At 41.0% G+C, this 22500-nt stretch overlaps 2 protein-coding genes across 4 annotated transcripts in view; one reads left to right on the forward strand and one right to left on the reverse strand.

Moving 5' to 3' along the window:
• Positions 1 to 17309, forward strand: part of MAP3K19 (mitogen-activated protein kinase kinase kinase 19) — a 33340-nt gene extending 16031 nt beyond the window's left edge. The window contains exons 4-7 of the mRNA XM_081815488.1: positions 1286 to 3739; positions 6970 to 7119; positions 8204 to 8901; positions 14036 to 17309. Of these exons, the coding sequence (XP_081671614.1) occupies positions 1286 to 3739; positions 6970 to 7119; positions 8204 to 8901; positions 14036 to 14102 (3369 nt within the window). The 3' untranslated portion in view covers positions 14103 to 17309. The remainder of the gene's footprint in view (positions 1 to 1285; positions 3740 to 6969; positions 7120 to 8203; positions 8902 to 14035) is intronic.
• A 293-nt stretch (positions 17310 to 17602) lies between these two features.
• CCNT2 (cyclin T2) overlaps positions 17603 to 22500 on the reverse strand; it is a 42854-nt gene continuing 37956 nt past the window's right edge. For all 3 annotated transcript variants that reach the window (XM_006737746.3, XM_006737745.3, XM_081814564.1), the window contains one exon: positions 17603 to 22500. This exon is cut by the window's right edge. The gene's annotated coding sequence lies outside the window, so the exon portion shown is untranslated.

Consider the following 22500-nt stretch of genomic DNA (forward strand, 5'->3'; position numbering starts at 1 on the left):
TTAAAGATTTTATTTATTTATTTGAGAGAGAGAGAATGAGAGAGAGCACATGAGAGGGGGGAGGGTCAGAGGGAGAAGCAGACTCCCCGCCGTGCAGGGAGCCCGATCCAGGGACTCCAGGATCATGACCTGAGCCAAAGGCAGTCGCTTAACCAACTGAGCCACCCAGGCACCCAATAAATAAAGTCTTTAAAAAAAAAAAAAAAATCTTATATCGATTCTACAGAAAGGAAAAGGAAAAGAGAAGAGAAATAAAATTTCTCATCTTAAAATTTTAATGTTTACCTGGGGCGCCTGAGTGGCTCAGTTGGTTAAGTGTGGGACTCTTGATTTCTGCTCAGGTCATGATCTCAGGCTCCTTGGATCGAGCTGCACATCGGGCTCCACAATCAGCGGGGCATCTATTTCTCTCCCCCTCTCTCTCTTTGCCTCTCTCCCCACTCACACACTCTCTCTCCCTCCCTAAAATAAACAAATATTTTAAAACAATTTAACGTTTACATTATAGAGCCCTTATTTTATTATAAATACATAAACATGAATCTTTATAGCTATACCAATCTTGGTTTTTATTTTTTATTTATTTATTTTTTTAAAAAGATCTTATTTTTAAGTAATCTGTACACCCAACATGGGGTTTGAACTCACCGCCCCGAGATCAGGAGTCACCTACTCCACTGACTGAACCAACCAGGCACCCCCAACAATCTTGGTTTTTAGAAGTATTGTTTTACCAAAAATCCCAGGCGTGAGCTTTTAGTTTTTAAAATTGGGATCTCTAGTGGACACCTGGGTGGCTCAGTTGGTTAAGCGTCTGCCTTTGGCTCAGGTCATGATCCCAGGATACTGGGATCGAGTCCCACATCGGGCTCCTTGCTCAGCGGGGAGCCTGCTTCTCCCTCTGCCTGCCACTCCTCCGCTTGTGCTCTCTCTCTGTCTCTGACAAATAAATAAATAAAATCTTAAAAAAATAGATAAATAAAATTGGGATCTCTAGGATAGCCTTGTAAAGGCCTCCCTAAATCAAATCTTAGAATCCATCTGGAATGGATGGGGAGATTGGGTAACTGGGTGATGGGCATTAAGGAGGGCAGGTGGTGATGAGCACTGAGTGTTATACGCAACTGATGAATTGTTGAACACTACATCTGAAACTAATGATGTACTATGTGCTGGCTAATTGAATTTAAATAAAAAAAGATAATCTCGCTGGATTACCTTAAACCACTTGATATGATATGCATGTACGTTTCTGCGTTCATTAGCCTTTTCTCTTTTCTTTTAGTTCCCTCTGCCACCATTGTCACTTTTGTCCATGAAACCTGGTGTTCATACAATCCCCCCAAATCACAATGATCCAAAAGAGAGAGAAAGAAATATTCTGAACTTCATATCCTTTGTACCTAAGCTCTCAGAGCCCGGAAGTCGATCTGAGGAGTTTAGACCATCACACAAGCAGCAGGAAGCTCCGTTTAAGGTGTTTGTGGGTCAGACTCTCAGGTCCTCTGATAGCTCCATTTGGTCCAGAAACATGTGCTCGTTTTGGAAGGCTAGCCATCAGAGACAACACATGGAGATGGAGGAGAACAGGAAATCCAAGGAAACAGAAGGAAGCGACAAAATTGCAGTCTCTGACTTTGAAAAGGGACAATCTTTGGGATCCTCTGGAAATTGTGAGGAGAGCAATTTTCCTACAAATCGGGAAGTGGATCTTGACTGCATTGGTCGTGAAATTCGAAAAGCAGAAGAAGAGAATTCTCAACATCTTTCATCAGGAAAGAAAGAGGGTTCAGTAGCCAGAAACTGTAAACAAGACTGTGAAGTTGGATGTACCATGCCAATCAAGTTCCAAGAAGCCCAGCATTCAGAAATAATTCTAAGGCAGGATGAAGAGACTAGAAATGATCAGGCTGATTCCAAAAGTTCTTCAGTACAGAAAGGTGAAGCAGTTGAGCCAAATCATATTTTAGAAGAGTGTACGGTACTTAAAAGTTTGTCCATTGTAGTCCCTGATGGCTCTACTGAAGAGCTCCCACAAGGTCATAGAGGCATGGAGACAAACATAAAAATATCAGGAGCAGAGGCCACCAAACCAGAAATGAATGCAATGGTGCCTCTTATCCACATCACTTTCCCTGGACATGGACCTCCCAAGGAACCGGCAATAGCCAAACTGAGCCTCCAAAAAAGAAAGGGCACTCTTCAAAACAACAATAGCTTCAACATACTTGCACACCAAGAAAACGACGGGCATAAGATGAAAACCCACAGAAATAAGTTGGAGTCAAAGACCAAGACCAGTAACAGGACACCCCAGAATTTCATGATTTCCATTGAGGGTTCCATTAAGCCTACCATGCATAAAACCAGCAAAAAAACTCAAGTTTTCCCTGCTTTGGGGCTTGTTGACCCCAGACTTCGGCAGTCACCCAAGTTTCAAAGGAGAATGCCACAGGTAGAAAAGAAGCAATCAACTTACCGGGCTCTGAAACCTAAAAAGCAATCTTTTCCTTGCATCTGTAAGAATCCAGGAATGAAGAAGTCTCCTGTTCCTCTCTCTGCTCAACCAACAGAGCCAAAACTAAATTATTTAGATCTTAAGTATAGTGACATGTTCAAAGAAATCAATTCAACTGCTAATGGGCCTGGAATCTATGAAATGTTTGGGACTCCTGTTTATTGTCACACGAGAGAGGCTGAACATCAGGAGCACAAATATTACCGAGAGATATGCTCAGCTCCGTCTGGCAGATGTATTACCAATAAATGTCGATCGTCACACAGTGAGAGAAGCAGCAATAGCAGAACAAGATTTTCTCAGAAAAGACCACACATTAAACCTGCAAAGCCTTCGCTTGGCATTAAACAAAAGGGCAAAAGTTTAATTTCTAAAGAAAAGGGTTACAAGGCCGTAGGTAGCAACTTACAAGACATTGAAAATGGTGATGATATTTCAGATCCAGAGTGGCAGATAAAGTCTTCAGGAAATGACTTTCTCTCTTCCAGTGATGAAGGTCAGCCCATGAACTTGGCTCTGCTTCAGAAGCAGTCCACTGCACAGAATGGATTCCTTTCTGTTACAGGTTTGTCCACTGTTGAAGAAGTCTCTGTGGAAGAGTCTGCTAATGAAGGAGACATTTCTAACAATCAAATACTTGCCACGAGCCTCAGAGATCTGCATAAACTTGAAGAACTACATCACCAGACCCCATTTGTTCTTTCAGAAAATAGCTGGGCAGTGCCCAGTGAGAAGGATTCCAATAAGCATGTACTGCAAGAAAAGCAGAATACAGCATCTCTTGGTAAAATAAATGCCAACCAAATTTTGACTAACGATATAGGGTTCGAAAGTGTTTTAGATAAGTCTGAAACACCTACGAGTTTCTCTTTCCAAGAGAAACAACAGAGTGCATCTTCCCAAGCATATCAACATTGGGCACATTCTTTGGATCATGATAGTTTAGCTAATGAGTCAATTACATATCACACATTTGGACAAACTTTAAATGATGCAAATTCAATTTCGCAAGAAATTCTAGATTCTGTGAAGAATGAAGAATTGACAGATGAACTATTAGGATGCCTAGCTGCAGAACTATTAGCTCTTGATGAGAGAGATAACACCTCTTATCAAATAATGGCAAATGAAACAGATCCTGAAAACCTAAATCCTGTCTTCAGTAGGAGAGGAAAAACCACGCCAGAATTGGGCGGAGAGACGACAAATGTTAAAATACAGGTTGGTATAATTAGAATCAGTGATTCATTGAGGCAGGAAGGGTCCTCAGAGTCTGGTTCAAACTCCTTATTTTCAAATGAGGAATCAGAAATCCTAAACAACTCAGTAGTTTTGTCAAGGTCTCACTATTTGGTTGCAAGTTTGGAATCCAGATCCCCTGACTGTCAGGCTAAGATGTTTCCTTTTTCTTTTTTAATTAATTAATTAATTAATTTTAAATTAACATATAATGTATTATTTGTTTCAGGGGTACAGGTCTGTGATTCATCAGTCTTACACAATTCACAGCACTCACCATAGTACATACCCTCCCCAATGTCCATCACCCAGCCACCCCATCCCTCCCACCCCCTCCACTCCAGCAACCCTCAGTTTGTTTCCTGAGATTAAGAGTCTCTTATGGTTTGTCTCCCTCTCTGGTTTTGTCTTGTTTGATTTTCCCCTCCCTTCCCCTATGATCCATTGTTTTGTTTCTCAAATTCCTCATATCAGTGAGATCATATGATACTTGTCTTTCTCTGATTGACTTCTCTTAGCATAATACCCTCTAGTTCCATCCACATCGTTGCAAATGACAAGATTTCATATTTTTGATGGCTGCATAATATTCCATATTGTGTGTGTGTGTGTGTGTGTGTGTGTGTGTGTGTGTGTGTGTGTACCACATCCTCCATTCATCTGTTGATGGACATCTAGGCTCTTTCCATAGTTTGGCTATTGTGGACATTGCTGCTATAAACATTGGGGTGCACGTACCTCTTCGGATCCCTACATTTGTATCTTTGGGGTAAATACCCAGTAGTGCAATTGCTGGGTCATAGGGTAGCTCTATTTTCAACTTTTTGAGGAACCTCCATACCGTTTTCCAGAGTGGCTGCACCAGCTTGCATTCTCACCAACAGTGCAGGAGGTCCCCTTTCTCCACATCCTCGCCAACAGGCTAAGATGTTTTCATTACACCGCCTTACTTCTGGAATTCAGCTAGCCTGACACTGCAATGACATCACTTTAGGTACATTAATATAGCAAAACTATTTATTTAAAGTAGGTCAATATTTTATTCAGTGAAGATGTTTTCCATCAACAAATAGCGGAGGGATAATCATGGGTAAAACACTGCTCTAGGTGTATGTGAGATAGAAGGAAATGCACAAGTAGCTCACCAGCTAATTCCAAAACAGATATGAAGACATGAAATATGAAAACTTTAACACAGAAATATTATTGGTGCCTACTGTGTTTCTGGCACTGGGCTAAGAACTAGAGACATGATGGGGTACAAGATTTAGCCATTGCTCTCAAGGAAAATAAGCAACAATCATGAAAAATTAAAAAAAAATTGTTTGGCATGGGAGTAGGAGTGGGGAAGAAGAATATCAACAGATCCATTGGGTTTTGTTTTGTCTGTTTCAATTCTCACTGAATTACATGAGCCTCGTGTTCTACTCAAATTTTAAAGACAGAAATGGTAGGTTTAGCTGAAATATTTATTGAGCACTGACTCAGGCTATATCACACTATCTCAGGATCAGGAACAATTATTTTAGTCAGTTGATCAAAGTATACACAAGGCAAATAGTGATATCATAGCTAGGTTTATTGAGAACTTACCATGTAGGAGCGAGATATGTTACATTGTCTTCTTTATATGCTTCATAACACTCTATGACATAACAAGTCCCCATCTGGAAGATGAGAAAATTGAGGCTTAGAAAGTTAACATAGTCAGTGAGTGGTGGGACCAGGCATTCTGCTTCCAGCCCACACTCTTATCACTGCAGAGTGAGATTATTCCTTGTCCTGAAACACCAGCTCTGCCCTCATGGTGAATTTGGTTTCTGTTGGGGGTAGGTAGTGATTCAGGGAGGCCTCCAGGCTTGGGTAAGAAACGGGGATATGTGTGTGCACACCTTTGTGTCTGAGATGAGTCTACCACTCTGCCATTTTAATTTTTTTTAAAGATTTATTTGAGATCGAGAGAGAGAGAGAGAGAGAGCGTGCGAGCGCATGCACATGCACATGCGTGCAGGGGGTGGGGCAGAGGGAGAGAATCTTTAAGCAGACTCCCTGCTGAGCCCAGAGTCTGACTTGGGGCTTGATGTCAAGAGATCATGACCCATGAGATCATAACCTGAGCCAAAACCAAGAGTCGATCGCTCCACCGATTAAGCCACCAAGGCGCCCCACCACTCTGCCATTTTAAATTTAAGCAAAGCTAACAAGCTAGTAAATATCAGCAGCCCGTAACCCCATCCTGTAATGGTGGAGTCAAAACTGACTTTTTGCAGCCTTTTCTTTCCCAAGCAGTCCTTAAGTTTAGTTTGGATAGAAACATGAAAGGATGGGGAGGAGGTACCCAGATGGCCTTTTCATTCCTGAGGAAGGTACACTTGCAAGGCAGTCTTGATCATAATGGCCTTCACCATGCATCTGCGTCACCATCATTTATTTTTAAGAACTTGTGGAGGAGATCAAAACAAAGCATTTTTGGCCCTGATCAACCAGTTGGAAAACATGGTCTAAGTTCTACAGAGATTCTTGTTCCCTGACTTCTAGAGCAGGGCTTCTCAAAGCTTACTGTGAATGCAAATCACTTGGGGATCATGTTAAAATGTAAACACTGGTTCAGTATGTCTGGGACCCGAGATTCTGCATGTCTAACAAGCTCCCATGTGATGTTGATTCACCTGTCTGCAGATTCTCCTTGGAGGAGCAAGGGTCTAGAGGACAAGGATCGTCATTCTATTGCAGCTGGTCTTGACCACACTTCAGTGTTGTGGCTGTGCGTGAGGAAGAGAGAGTGTGTGTGTGTGTATTTGTGTAGGAATGTGTGTATATATATAGGCTTATGCATATATGTGTGTGTTTGAGTGTATGTTTGTGTCGTGGAAATAACTGAAGAACAGACAAAAGCTATTCAGAGCTTGCTCTAGCAAGAGTCAGCCACTAACACTTGTGTTTGGCAGAAACTCAAAGGCAGGCAGAGGAGTGGGAAACCTTGGAGGGAGAGAAGGGCAGCTTTCAGTATGCTCTGATTGGCGGCTCTTGGCAGGGGGAGACTGGAGGTGGGCTAACAAGCAGCATCCTATATGACTAATTAGGGGTGCATATTTGGCTTTCTCTAGTTGGTCCCGAGTTAGAAGAAAGGAAGACTCTACTTTCCAGCCATCTTCTCCATCCCAATGACTCAGAGTTTAATGGTGACTTTTCCTTTTGTCTCATTGTCCCAGAGGTGTAGTAGTGGGTTTAGGATATTCAACAAGGAGGAGAAATTTCTCAACTCAAATGAAAAGAAGACATTTTCTGAAAATAGTTCAAAGTATGAAGAATGTATCCTGTGGACAAAGGGCGAGATCCTTGGGAAGGGAGCCTATGGTACAGTAAGTTAAATGGGAAACATGATGAAACCCCAAATCCCCACTCCTCCTTGACCCACCCTTTCCTTCCTAATCCTCTCGTGCCCTCCCCACGCTGTAAACTCTTTGACTTGGAACTTTTTCAATTGGAAGTAATAGGAAACCCAACCCAAACTGGCCTGGGGGAAAGGATGTTCACTGGTTCATGTAACTGAAAGGTCTGGAATAGGTGTGGCTCTGGACATAGCTGATTTCAGGGGTCAAACAATGTCACTAGGGTCTGGCCTCTCTGTATGTCTCCTAATAGGTCTCATTCTCAGGGTCTATGTGGTGGGGCAATGGCCAATGTATTTCTAACCTCTCATTCTCCTGGGTCCAAGTCCAGTGGGAGAGATGTCTCACGGTTCAACAGCTCAGGATGTTACCAGAAGTTGGGAGAACCATTGTTGAGTGGCAAAAACAAAAAAATGTTCCTTACAGTTTTTGAATTGCATCAGAGACCATCTAAATTCCTAGCACATTAGATGGTATTTACATAGATTGGTAAAAAGAAGACCGATCCCCAGATAAGACAGGATATTTTTCAGCTGGGGACATATCAGCAAGAAGCTGGAAAGACATGAAACCACTGAAGACACATGATGGGGTCACTGCCAAATTACCCCAGGACCTGCGTTCCTCTCTCTCCTTAGAGCTTTAGCACTGAAATAGGCGTTTCACTTATTTGGTGAGGAGTTTTCCCAATGTAGTCATGTAGATATCTGTGAGGTAAGAATTATCACCTCCATTTTATAGATGAGAAAAACTGAAGTCAGAAAGATTATACAACTTACCCAAAGTTACATACCCGGGGAATGGTGAGGCCAGGATTCTAACCAATCCAGGCCACTTGACTCCAAGCCAATATGATATCCATTCATCATGCTACTCATCCCCATTTTGGCCTCACTGAAACATTGAATTTGCTGAGGTACTTTGCATTTAGGTAGGGATGTGTCAACTTAGAAGAAGACAAGGGTTTGGGAGGAGAAGGGAAAGACGAGCGTCACCTGAGGCATTTTGTGAACAGGTTATATAATTTAAATTTAATAATAAGGTTTGCTTCTAGGTATATTGTGGTCTTACTAGCCAAGGACAGCTAATAGCTGTAAAACAGGTGGCTTTGGATACTTCTGATAAATTAGCTACCGAAAAAGAATACCGGAAACTGCAGGAAGAAGTAGATTTGCTCAAAGCACTGAAACATGTCAACATTGTGGCCTATTTGGGGACATGCTTGGAAGAGAATATTGTAAACATTTTCATGGAGTTTGTCCCTGGTGGCTCAATCTCTAGTATTATAAACCGTTTTGGGCCATTGCCTGAGATGGTGTTCTGTAAATATACAAGACAAATTCTGCAAGGTGTTGCTTATCTCCATGAGAACTGTGTGGTGCATCGAGATATCAAAGGAAATAATGTCATGCTTATGCCAACCGGAATAATAAAGCTAATTGACTTTGGCTGTGCCAAGCGTTTGGCCTGGGCTGGCTTAAATGGCACCCACAGTGACATGCTCAAGTCCATGCATGGGACTCCATATTGGATGGCCCCGGAAGTCATCAATGAGTCTGGCTACGGAAGGAAGTCAGACATCTGGAGCATTGGCTGCACCGTGTTTGAGATGGCCACAGGGAAGCCTCCACTGGCTTCAATGGACAGGATGGCAGCCATGTTTTACATTGGAGCACACCGAGGGCTGATGCCTCCGTTACCAGAACACTTCTCGGAAAACGCAGTGGACTTTGTGCGCGTGTGCCTAACCAGGTAAGAAACTGAACACAGGCGGAGGAGAAATCCGTAGGGAGTCCAAGATTGCTGACATTTCCCCTGCAGCTTATGGCCCACAAAAAAATCAAGCAGGGAGTGATTTTGTACTGAAAGGAATCATGATTAACCACATTGGGTGATTGTGCTCCTCATTGTATCGGGGTAGGGAGGGTAATGCCTCAAGTAGCAAGTGTCTCAATTAAATGTCTTATCAGGGACAGACAAATCGATGGGTGTGTGAACATTGCTAAAGATCTACTTATTTATGAGTGGGACGTCTTCCGAGGGACTGGTCATGGTGCAATGATATCACCTGTGCTTAGGTTCCCCTTTCCTGAGCTGCCTTTCCTCTCAAGGAACCGGTGTTCCCACCTCCTTCCTAAAACCGGCTCTTAGGAAAGTATGTGAGAAAGTCATTCATATTGAGGGATTGATATGAATTGACTGATTGATGACTGACAGATTTAATGTGTCGGTCCCCCCAGAGACGCTGGCATCCAAAATGAGGGGAAACATTTGAGCCTTGGAGCCAAAGGAACAAATCTCTAATTGAAGCATTTCATGCATCAAGTGTGGGGAATAATTGGGGAAGCAGAAAAGTAGCAGAAAGTTGTCTGTTTTTTCCTGTTCTGATGCTCCCTAGTATCTATGGAATAAAATGTTGGGTAAAATGTTAGAAGGGACCTTAGAGATTACCCACTTGTGTGGTTTTCAAACTTTTCTTAGCCAGGCACTCTCTGCTCATATGAATTTCTTTGCTTTTTTTTTTTTAAAATAGACTTCATGCCTAGCATGGAGCCCAGTGTGGGGTTTGAACTCACAACCCTGAGATCAAGACCTGAGCTGCGATCAAGAGTCAGAATCTTAACTAACTGAGCCACCAGGCACCCCTCATACGAAATTTTAATTCAAAGAATAAAACATAAGAGCAGAGAGATGGCTCTGGTTAAAGTATGTGTGTATGTGTGTATGTATATGGTGAGGGAGAGCTGAAGTGTAGGGTGGGGTGCCAGAGCCCACCCGCCTGGCCTCTATCCACACCTAGTGAGGCTCAACATTTAGTTGTACATGCAGGACGAGGAAGGCGGTCTTGCTTTCAAAGAAGTGTGCATTCTTTTTCCTCGATGAAAAATTCTAGTGCTCCAGCTTTAAGCAAGCATACATGGCAAACTCCAATTCCCGGAATGGGTTCATTTTTTTCTTTCTTAATGAATCTCAAAACCCACAGTTCTCCCTGCCTGCTGACCAATGTGCCTCTCTCTTTCAGACTCTGTCTCTCTTTGCCATCATGTGTACCAGTGTCCTGGTTGATTTCAGGGGATTGCTCAGGACGAGGCAGGAACACATACTCCATGCTCCAGTTCTGGGCATCCTCAGATGTAGACACCATAGGCGTTCCAGTGTGAATTTTGTGGACAGAGCCCCAGGCACAGAGCTGCCCCTTGTTCCCCGCAAAAAACCTCCCACGAGAGACATAAAGGTGTTAGAAACATCATATGAACCAGTACTAGTTTTGGAATTGGCTTAGCTCTTAAGACTACTATAGTTGCTCTGTTCTGAATTGAACGATTATCTATTATTGATCCACAGAAACTACATGCTATTTTCATTTTTCTTTTGAGTTGTCATTATTCATACACACACACACACACACACAGAGCTTTAAAGAGAAAGGGTGAAATCTTTTTTATGGCTCTCCTTTTGAAACATTGCTTCATGAACTAAGCGATACACAACTCATACCATTAATGATAAATTAATAGGGTTGTTGTGAGAGTTAATGTAAATTGCTTAGCAGAGTATGGGGCACATAATTAGGGCTCCATAGTTATTAAATGTTTGGGAGAATACTAATACATCTGACCTAATTAGCATCATATACAAGCATAAAATTACCTCTTGAAATTCTATGGCAAAGACCCTAAGGACTCTAGAATCTTGCCTTATGACGATATTCCTTGGAGGTGTGGATAGTCAGAAATAAAGTCGGGGGGAGGCACTGCTAAAGATTCAGAAGTACAGATGACTAGGTGTTGACCAGAACAAGGACTGAATAGTTTAGAAATGAACTTTGGGGAGCAATAGGATGTGTGAGTGGGGGTACTCCTACGGGCAGGTTGAAAATCTGGGAAGGGGTGCCTGGGTGGCTCAGTGGGTTAAGCATCTGCCTTTGGCTCAGGTCATGATCCCAGGGTACTGGGATCGAGCCCCACGTCGGGCTCCCTGCTCAGCGGGGAGCCTGCTTCTCCCTCTGCCTGTGGCTCCCCCTGCTTGTGCTCTCTCTGTCAAATAAATAAAATCTTAGAACAAAAAGAAAGTTCTGGGAAGTCAGGCCAAGGCAGTTAGCTTTGTTGCAATAGGCAGCGAAGAGCAGGGGACTGTAAAGAATTTGGGGCAGATCATGCTGTAAATAAACTGGCCTTTGGGAAAGCAAGTCGGATGGCAGTGCATCGAAGGACTTCACACGGAGCTGCTTGAGACTAGAAGGCCAAGCAAGAATCCACAGCTTGGACTTGGATGGTGGTGGAAGCAGTGGGACTATAAAGAGAAGGGTTCCAAAACATTCCAGAGGAAGGTGAATCAGGACTTGGTGATGGGGCATGATGGGACTGCATGGTTTTGAGTATGGATAATGGAAGAAATAATAGAAAGTTGTGAAAGAGGAGCAGGGGAGGGAATTGAAGAGGGCCCACCATTTAAGGAAATTTTCGAAGCTATGGGATTGGAGCTCAGGAAAGCAAATGAGATTGGAGGTCCATCTTTAGAAATCCGAAGGTTGGTAGCTATAGTCATGAACAACTTAAGAGGGCTGAGGAAAATTTTATTGAAAATGCTCAGGGGAGAAGTAACAACAGACATAACATCAAGTCTAGCACGTGGCTGAAGGAAAGGAGGGAGGGAGGGAGGGGAGTTGTCCCAAGGCCGGAGAAGAACCAAGAAAAGTTTCCTCCAAGTCTATGCAGAGATCGTTTTGAAAGGAGGGGGTAGTGAATGCTTCAAATGCTACTGTAGAGATAACAAGGAGGATGAACTCATTACATTTGGTAATGAGAGGATCCTGGTTAATTTTACGAGGGCAATTTCTATAGAGAGGAATGGGCCAAAGGGTAAGGTTTGGGATAATGAATGTTGGAAAAAAACAAAAGTCAATGGGTTTGGCTATGTTAAGGAAAGAATTTTTGGAGAGGAGAGATTTCTGCGTATTTTGAAGACAGGAGAAAGGGCTTCCAAAAATGGAGGTTTTATTTCAAAATAATTTATGGTCACTATATCTTTATGTCCATTTTCATCTGGGCTATCCTGGTAGTTATCCCCTGCACCTCTCCCCATCCCCCCACTGCCTCCATTCCCTGCCACCCAAATTATCAAAAGATAGCCAATTTAGGCAAAATAATGTCTTTGGAATAGGTCATTGCAGATAACTATTGACTGGTTCACGGCTTCATTGTTCACTGTTTATTGGCAAAATTTTAATTTGAGGAAAAATAACCTAAACCAAAATAGTACTAAGTGTATAACTGTCTCCCATTACTTTATGCTCACCCAAGAGTGCCCCAAATGGGATTATTTCAATTAATCACCAAAACACATTTAAATGTCTACATCTTTTATTTTTTATTTTATATATTTTTAAAGATTTTATTTATTTATTTGACAGAGACACAGCGAGAGAGGGAACACAAGCAGGGGGAGTGGGAGAGGGAGAAGCAGGCTTCCCACTGAGCAGGGAGCCCGATGCGGGGCTCGATCCCAGGACCCTGGGATCACGACCTGAGCCGAAGGCAGACGCCTAACGACTGAGCCACCCAGGTGCCCCTACATCTTTCATATTTTAAAAGATTTTATTTGAGAGAGAGAGAGAGAGAGAGAGAGAGAGGGAGTGCACAAGTGGGGGGGGGAGGGGCAGAGGACAAGGGAGAAGCAGGTTCCCTGCTGAGCGCAGGGCCTAACATGGGGCTCGGAGATCATGACCTGAGCTGAAAGTGGTCGCTTAACCGAATGAACCACCCAGGTGCCCCTTCCTAAAGGCTTTTTAAAAAAAAGATCTTAGATTTTATTTATTTTGAGAAAGAGAGAGAGAGAGGGAGAAAGAGTGGGGGAAGGGGCAGAGGGAGAGAGAGAATCTCAACCAGACTCCTCACTCAGCGCAGAGCCCAACACAGGGCTCGATCTCATGACCCTGAGAACATAACCTGAGCCAAAATCAAGAGTCAGATGCTTAACCAACTGAGCCACCCCCTTAAAGGATTTTCAGTTCTGGATTCCAGTGCCTCTAAGTTTTAAAAGTAAATTTAATGCTAGTTAAAAGTGCATTAAATTGTACATCTACAAGTGTGGGTCTTACTGTATGAATTACACCCCAAACTGAACAAAAGTACAATGGGAAAGTAGGGCCTAGTTTTTAATAATAGTGACTACTTTCTGAACTATCACTATGTGCCAGACACTGTTCAAAACTTGTATATACATTATTTCTCTCAAGGAGTTAGGTGTTATTGTTATCCCCATTTTACTGATGAGAAGAGTTTAGGTCACTGACCTAAGCTCACACAGCTAAAGGCTTAAGTGTGGACTCAAATCTGTTTGGCCAAGATTGTACATCCATTTTTATTTAAAAATTTTTTTTTAAGATTTTATTTATTTATTTGACAGAGAGAGAATGAGAGAGAGAGCACATGAGAGTGGGGAGGGTCAGAGGGAGAAGCAGGCTCCCTGCCGAGCAGGGAGCCCGATGCGGGACTCGATCCAGGGACTCCAGGATCATGACCTGAGCCGAAGGCAGTCGCTTAACCAACTGAGCCACCCAGGCGCCCCTATTTTAAAATTTTTTAAAGATATATTTATTTTAGAGGGTGCACGCACATAAGCAGGGGTAGGGGAGGGGCAGAGGGAGAGGGAGAGGGAAAGAGAGAATCTTTAAGCAGACTTCCCACTAAGTGCCGAGTCTGACGTGGGGCTTGATCCCAGGACTGAGATCATGACCTGAGCCGAAATCAAGTCGGTCACTTAACCGACTGAACCACCCAAGTGCCCCTGTACTTCCATTTTTAAAGTTGGCATTTTGAGTCAAGTAGATCCAGTTGGGAGGCACTAATGGGGTGCTGTTTCTAAATTGTTTTTCCCTTCTTAGGGACCAGCATGAGCGACCTTCTGCCACCCAGCTCCTGAAGCACTCCTTCTTGATAAGAAGTCACTGAATGTACGTCCACTTTTCTCTCCAGTTCCTTTACAGGCACTGTGATTGCTTCACTGTGGGAATGATGGTTAAGGGACCTTTGTTTTCCTACTACTGAGTCAACTCAACCCAATTTAACCAGATCCTGCAGTGTCGCTAACTAGTACGTTTGCTACGTATTAGCCTCCTCAAGCTTCAGGCATGGTTACACATGTATATGAGAACATTTTCTTCAACGTAACAACAAAAAACCTATTCCAGTGTTTACAGCTTTGGACTGTCCAAGAATTACAATCTCTATTCCTTTGTAGGATTCTACCTTTTAGTTTTGGCCTATCAATTTTAATGTCCTTAACTTAAATTGTAAAAACAAAAAAAATTGTTTTGGCTTGGTGGGTAAAGACATTTATTTCTGGGAAAGGAAATGAAAGGAAGGTGAGAAATTAAAAACTAGAGAGATGCTAGATTCTGTTTACTTTGGCAGCAATCTTAACTTTGCAGACTACAGGAGCCTCAAAGTTAACAGGAAGAGCTAAGGGCCTTGGCATTTCATTATCAGAGGGTCCCCTAAGTTTCCACCTACAAGAAGCTGTACTGTTCAAGGTGGCTCCATACACCTCAGGCTGCTTTCCCTGTAATTTATAGTATGACTTGAAGACTTCACTTATTTGCAGGGTGCATTAAGTCATGGCACATCTAGAACTAGCTAAACCTAAGCCTGCTAGTAGGACAAAAGCTAGATCTGATCAAGGGGAGTGGGTCAGCATATAAATTTTTTCAGGGCTCATTTCACCTGAATGAAGGACATCCCCAGTGAGGTCACTTTTTTTTTAAAGGATTTATTTATTTGAGAGAAAGAGCGATAGAGCAAGCAGGGGGAGGGGCAGAGGGAGAGAAAGAATCCTCAAGCGGACTCCTGGCTGAGTGCAAAGCCCGACATCAGGATCCTGAGATCATAACCTGAGCCTAAATCAAGAGTCAGACGCCCAACCGAGTCACCCAGGTACCCCCTGAGGTCACTCTTCATTTCTAGAACATTGATAAACCTCATCAGAAAAAGTGGACAAGTTGTCAGAATTATTACAATGCCTTGTTTTAAGTTTGTGGAAGAAGCATTGTTAATTAAGGTTTCTACTGCTGATTCCACTCATCTACTAAATTTCATTGACACCTATTGTTTTGAGCTATTTCTATAGAATCTTTTTACTGGCTGCTATCATTTCAAAGTGGCACAATTACAAACTAACTTCAGATGTATTCTAACACCAGTTGTCAGGCTTTGTCAAAATCAAGCTGGTTCTTCAGAAGTTTTTGGGAAGCAACTGAAATGCAGTCAAGCTGAGATAAAAGATTTTACTTTGGCCGACATGCTTAGATACGTCTTTCTGGGTATACCTTCCTTCTTTGTAATTTGTACAGTTTTCTCATATTTGATAATTTAAGAGCTACGTCCCTCATTTACTTGTATATCAGCATAATCTGACAAAATGAAGTATTTTGTTAAAGTGGTTTTTAAAAAATGTTAGTTGGGGGGCGCCTTGGTGGCTCAGTTGGTTAAGCAACTGCCTTTGGCTCGGGTCATGACCCTGGAGTCCCAGGATCGAGTCCCGCATCGGGCTCCCTGCTCAGCGGGGAGGCTGCTTCTCCCTCTGACCCTCCCCCCTCTCATGTACTCTCTCTCATTCTCGCTCTCTCAAATAAATAAATAAATCTTTAAAAAAAAAAAATGTTTGTTGGGATCTTAAGCATTCTTTAAAACCTGGATGGTTTTATCTGATTTAGGAGCAAATGAAGTACATATGGGAAAGGCTAGGGAGCAAAGCATATTCTGTACACACGTGTATCATAGCAATGGACACATGAAGTTGGTGCTAACAACCCTAACCCTCTTTATAGAATACTGAACACAACTTTGGAACAGAACCTTCAAAATTTTTGTTTTCAGTAGGTGACCCTTGGTCCTAAGAGTTTTCTTTTGTTTTGTCATTCCTTGTGTTTAAGACCTAACAGGCTGGAACTCTGCTCTTATCATTGCCCAGATGTTTGCTCCCTTTTTATCTTCCTTTGGGAGGAGTGTCTGAGAGGAGATAGGGAGTACAGTTAAGTGGTCACGGGAAGGACTAGCATTTCCTGAGCTCTTAATATAAAAAAGCACCTCATTTAATTCTGTTGTTTGGGTTGGTTTTCTCATTTTGTTAAAGAACGATAGGGTTGAGAGCTAAGTGACGTTCTCAAGGCCATCTACTGGTAGGTGGAAGTCAGGACAGTCCGTCATTTGTGTGACTTTACAGCCTGCTGCCTCTCAGATGTGTGGTTTATAAATACAGTTACATTGTTAAGTTTTACCCAAACAAAACCCCACTGCGATGCTGATTAACAAATTCCACCAGTCGAGTTAGTGACTTTGGTTACTTTAATGGTGTGAAAAGCTTTTCCTTTTTCACTTAGCCACAGCTCCCTTTTCACCACTCACAATGCTTGTTTTTAATTATATTCCCAAGTACACTTCATTATGTACTGAATCTTCCTGTCTGCTCCACCAAAGGAAATCTGACTCCCCAGAGCAGTTCCAACTCTACAGCACTTCCCTAACTTGAACCTACCTTAGTCCTTGCACGGGAGACATTTCTCAGTGGCGGAGTGAGGACAGCTGCCAGAGTGGCAAAGAGCAAGCTCTGGAGTATGGGACTGGTGTGTCCAGGACTCCACCATCCACTTCCTCCAGCACGACCACTACAGCAGTCCGACGCCTACACTGGAAGGAATAGGTCCAAGATAAAAACCACAATCTGCTCAATGAGCAGTCAAAAGCCTCCATCACCTACCAGGTCATCTTTATTCCTCGTACGTGCTGCACTTGCAAGTATTAATTCAGCTTAAAGCCGCTATGTAAGGTAGAAACTTGCATTTTAAAAAAGCTTTCCAGGAGATTCTGTCAACATTAAAGTACCCAGTGTAGGCAGTCTGTATGTCCACTGGTGATCACTACAATTAACAAGAGTGCAAAACTGGAATAGCAAACAATTCTGAGGAAAAGCTCAAGAACTTTGTCCTACTGACATCACTTTTCACACTTGTGCAAAACTATGGCTGAATTCATCTGTAGAGTAATTGCTCTTATGGACTATAACTTGAAAGGCTAAAACAAAACTCAAACCTAAAACTGACCTTGGGTATATGCCCTGACACTTGTAAGGTCTAAAAGCTCTTAATTTCATGGCAATAAAAGAAAAACCCTTTCATCTGTGAGGCTCTTCACTGCTTTGGAGGGTGGTACTGGGGAGGGGGAAGAAGGCAGTTCATACAGCAGAGCTAAAACAAAAATGTACAATTGAGAACAGCAGGGCAAAAAAAGAGGGAAGAAACAATGGAGTAGGATGTATTACAAAACGGAATTACTAACTTTGGTAAGGTGGAATTGACAAACTTTGTAATGTTCCTAAATAAAACTCATGCAATTTATTATATGCTAATACAACAAGCCCTTACTGGTGTTATCAACAGAAGATTAAGACAACTCTCTTTCAATTGATTTCAAAACATTTATTTTACATTTAGGCTTAAGATGCATTTTAGAGAAAGTAACTTTTCTATCCTAGTTTTATTTTATTAAAGCCACTGCATGGCTTCAATGTTCTTTCAAGGGGAAGGTGCAGGTAAATCGGTGGGGAAGGCAAGGGGTTGGAGAGAGCAGCAATAATAAAGTAGTTTATGATTAAATATTTTTTCATGGATAACCCCCCTTCCAGATAATTGCAATTCCTCTTTGCTTTTTGGGGAGGTGATTCAACAGTTTAACCAAGAAAATCCCGAAGTATGAATTAGAATGAACAACTTAAATTCTGGAAACAGTAGGCATGCAGTTTAATACACACCCAACTTTAATGGCACCTGGACTGGATTTCATCATTCCCTCCCAATAGCTAAAACATACCTCTATCAAGAATCTCATCAATGCCACCTATTTAATAGCCTTCCCTGATCGCCCAAACCTTAAACCTCACAACCCTATGAATAGGTACATTTTGTAGGTAAGGAAATCAAGGCACAAAGTCAAGTAATTCACCACAAGGACATCAGCTACCAAGTGGTGGGTCTGAGACTAGAATACAATCTGAATGAACTCAAAGGCCACACTCCTTCAAGATTTATGAAGTTATTCAGATAAAGAGAAACTTAACATTAAGACCTTATTTCCCAGGGACTGAAAGTTATTTCTGATTCACATTAACAGGACATGTTACAGCCTTGGATTTACATTTTCAATAAACAAATTTTATTAATAATTCCTCGTAATAGATACTGTCCTGAAATTCTGTAACTAACTAAATTTATGCCACACACACATTCCTGTTTTGGATTTTCTATCAGCAAACACCCTATTCAATAGTCCTTGGGGGTTTTGAGCATATTCAGAAAACAAAATCCCAATCATTGCGGACAACAAATGAGTACAGGTGAAGTTTTTCAAACCAAGTGAAGCTGCTTGAAAAATACACCTTAAAAGAAAGAATGTATTCATTACTTAACAATAGGCAAATCAAACAACTACTAAACAGGTTTTAAGCGAGGCTTCCGCCCAAAAGTTAGAAATAAGGGAAATTAGCTCTCAGAATTTCCTCTGGGGTTAAAGGATCACAGTGAATGGGTGAACTCACCTTTATGAAAACAATTACTCCTAGCCATACAACCTTCAATGTATCTTGCTTATCAACCTATTCTAAAGAACGTGTCAGGTGAAAATAGATACTAGTAAATTATACGGAACAGAAAAAGAGGAGTCACAGAAGCAAAAGCTGGCTGTGCCCAAATCGACACTGTGGAATAAAAAATGGATGCATATAAAATCTTAAAAAAAAAAGGGGGGGGGCGCCTGGGTGGCTCAGTCTTTAGCATCTGCCTTCGGCTCAGGTCATGATCCCAGGGTCCTGGGATCGAGCCCCTCATCGGGCTCCCTGCTCCATGGGAAGCCTGCTTCTCCCTCTCCCATTCCCCCTGCTTGTATTCCCTCTCTCGCTGTCTCTCTCTTGTCAAATAAATAAATAAAATCTTTAAAAAAAAAAAAATGGATGCATGGCCAATCAGACCTAAAACACTGAGCATTCCAGACCCACTGGCAAGATCATCTCTACTATAAAGGCAAACTTCCCTTACAAAATAAGCGCACTTCTAATTTGGCTTACAGCAATCAAATTTCAGGTATTAGAGGAATTGTGAATTCTCAAATTAATACACTGGTATCATAACTTGGTACCCTAGGAGGGCAGAGACAGAATGTACTGTTTTCCAACGCAAAGATCCCCATCTAAATCAGCCTACCATAAATATCCAGGCACACAAGATTACCAAGTATCATTCTGTGAGCTCAGTTAACACAAGTTTCCTGGGTGTGGGATTCACTAATCCTTCATCTGGGTAAATGCAGTTAGTGAACCCTACTGCCTCCCAAGAAAGCCTCTTGAGCAAAAGATTGCTAAATCAAAGATTCTTCACAAGAGCTCTCAAATTTTTCTCAGCAGAGATCTTAAAAGTCACCCAGCAATTTAAGCACAGTAGTAGCTAAAGAAGCAACTGCTTACTGTTTAGATAAAATGTGGAAATGGTGAGATATTTTGAGAATATAACTGTCTTCCTTCAGAGCTACTACCATGTTAAAAAAAAACAAATCCTCCCTATTTCCACAGTAAATGCAAAATACCCTAACATATCTAATCAACCCAAGATACTTCTACAGTACACAAGTCATGCATAGGTATGCACTGGTTTATTTCTAAGGTTGGTTATGGAATAAAAACCAGCAATTTAAATTCTCAAATATAACCAAAAAATTTGCTTAAAATGCTAGGAAAGGCAACTGGTAACTAACAAAAGCATTTAAAATTTGGTTCTCTGAAGAAGACCAGTCATTTCTTTAGGTCAAGGAAGACAGACCAAAAAAAAAAGAAAAAGAAAGGTATTCTACCTAATTATAATCTGTTGGTACAAAGTCATGCAAGCACCTCTCATGACATTCCACACGAAACCACTGATATATCATGGTAGAAATCTGGACTCAACAACTCTAACCAGAATGCACCTGCACACACAGAGAAAGATCAAGATGCACCTGTGACTGCTTTCAAAGACAAACCTAAGAAACAAACTTCAGGTTCAACAACAAAAGGGAATTGGGACATTTTGCAAGGTCTTACCCCTAAAGGATACCGCTAAAGTTTGGTACAGCAGGCCTTCCAAGAATGTTTCAGTGAAAAAAACACTCTGCTTTTTGGTTCTGAAAACATTAAATTTTAAAGTAGCTAAGGCATATATTTAGGGGGCACAACTCAATACTGGAAAACTACTTAAAGAGGTAGAAGTTAAGCCTTTCTATGCAATGTGCTTCTGCATAAAGGTAACAAAACTATGATCTAGGGAAAAGACAACTGAAAAATGAATCACTCTTTTAAAGGATGTTCAAAGATAATGCTTTTTAATATTTCAAATATTAAAAAAAAATCTCATCAAAAATGTAAATCACCTTAACAGTACTTTGCACATGTGGAATTTCATACCTAAATTTGATGATACTATTTTGGTTTATTTATGGCTACTTACAAGAAGACTCAATAATAATGTCCATTCATTGGAGTCTTTTTCTTTGGTTGAGCCTATTGGGACCAGGCTGATGAACTATTTTATGCAAATGAGATGGGGAAAGCAAATTAATGGTAGTATGAGTAATAGGGGTTTTCATTTAATGGAAATGAAACTTAAAAGGATTTTCATATTCATCCCCATGGTGGTTTTAGAACCTATAAACCTCTTCAGAGGTTAAAGAGTTTGAATAGCTCACACAATCCTGTACAAATTACAACTGGCTGCCCTTTAATAAATAAAGTCATTGTAAAGAATTACATTTACAGAGTGAAAAGTGAATACATAGCATTTCAAATTTAATTTTGGAAGTACTAATAAGTACTGACCCATAACAATATATACTAGCTACCTTTAAACTGTCCATCATTAGCACCAATAAAGATTCAACAAAATCACCTTTATTCCCACATCTCAAAACAATTCTGCAAATTCTTAGTGAAGTTTAAGTATAGTCACAGACCTTAAATATTCACATTGTTTTCTATGTCATACTGAAAATAAGTTCACTACTTTTTTGGATTTTCTTTACAAAATCTTATTAAAATTCCTGGTATTATCATCCCCCATTATACAGTAGCACGACCACCCTATGTCGTTTCACATGATAGCTCCTTAGAGGTTTCACATCTAAATTACCAAGAACAAAACCCTTCCCCGCCCTCATCTTGCACTCAGCTTAATTCTATACTAGTCCTCAGATTATGTACCACTGTAAAAGTATAACTGTATCAAAATTACCATGTTTATGGATACAATAATATGCCATACAGAGCAACAAAGTTACATGTAATGACAAAGATTACTAACGTTATGCAAGACAAAGAACAAATGTTAGGACATGCTAGCTAGGCAAAGTCCCTAGAAAGAGGCTCCTAGTATCCTAAGTTCAAATAACATTGACAAAATAATGAACAATTATCTTAAAAAAAATTATAAAGCTACTGGCAAATTAGGTAATCGCTAAATAAAGGTAGAGCACGAGATTAAACGCTCTAATATTTACAACTGCAACATACTTGAGTAAAATTACAATTGTGCACATATCAGTGGCTTTGTAACAAAAATAATTCATATACATAGAGGAAAAAATTAAGACAGTTTTCAGTTCAACGAAAGTTGAAAATTCACCCCATCTAAAGACACTCAACAGCTCAAAGATTTACCACAGAATAAATTCAAGATTAGCTGATAAACCGGAGCCACATTACTGGTGTTTATGACAGATTTTAAACAAGTTAAAGTCTATTGTTTGTTCAGAAGTTAGATGACTGTGCAAACTTGACCTCAACAGGAATATACTGAGATGTGCAAACAAATGTAAAACCTCCACTAGCTTGTTTACCTGGAGGCTAACCCTTTTTTCTCACAGAGCTTCCTGATAACAACCATAAGCTATAAATACAGGTACAATGCACAGTCAGTGATCTTTTCTTTTTATTTATTGTTAGAATATAAAAGAACTGAGAGAGCAACAGGTAAGTTCATTTCTATAAGGAAGACTGCATTTACCTGAAAAAGGAATACGGCATCACACACAAACACACTTCATGGGAGGAGTATGTTTTAAGAATATGGTGTCATTCTGAACACTAAAGGAAAAGCAATCCCTGTTTACTGTTAAAATATGTAGTGTTAAAGTTCTTTATTTAAGAAAAAAACTTACTAGTTCTTCACTATGTAAGTTTTATGGATTTAGTTTTCAAATCACAGTAATCTACATAACCATTATTAACAGCTCTGTGTTTATAGTACTGCAACAAGCCGACAGACATTTCAAATGCACT

The sequence above is a fragment of the Leptonychotes weddellii genome, chromosome 3 (genome assembly GCF_054177405.1).
Source record: "Leptonychotes weddellii isolate Sample4059 chromosome 3, ASM5417740v2, whole genome shotgun sequence".
Classification (NCBI taxonomy): domain Eukaryota; kingdom Metazoa; phylum Chordata; class Mammalia; order Carnivora; family Phocidae; genus Leptonychotes; species Leptonychotes weddellii.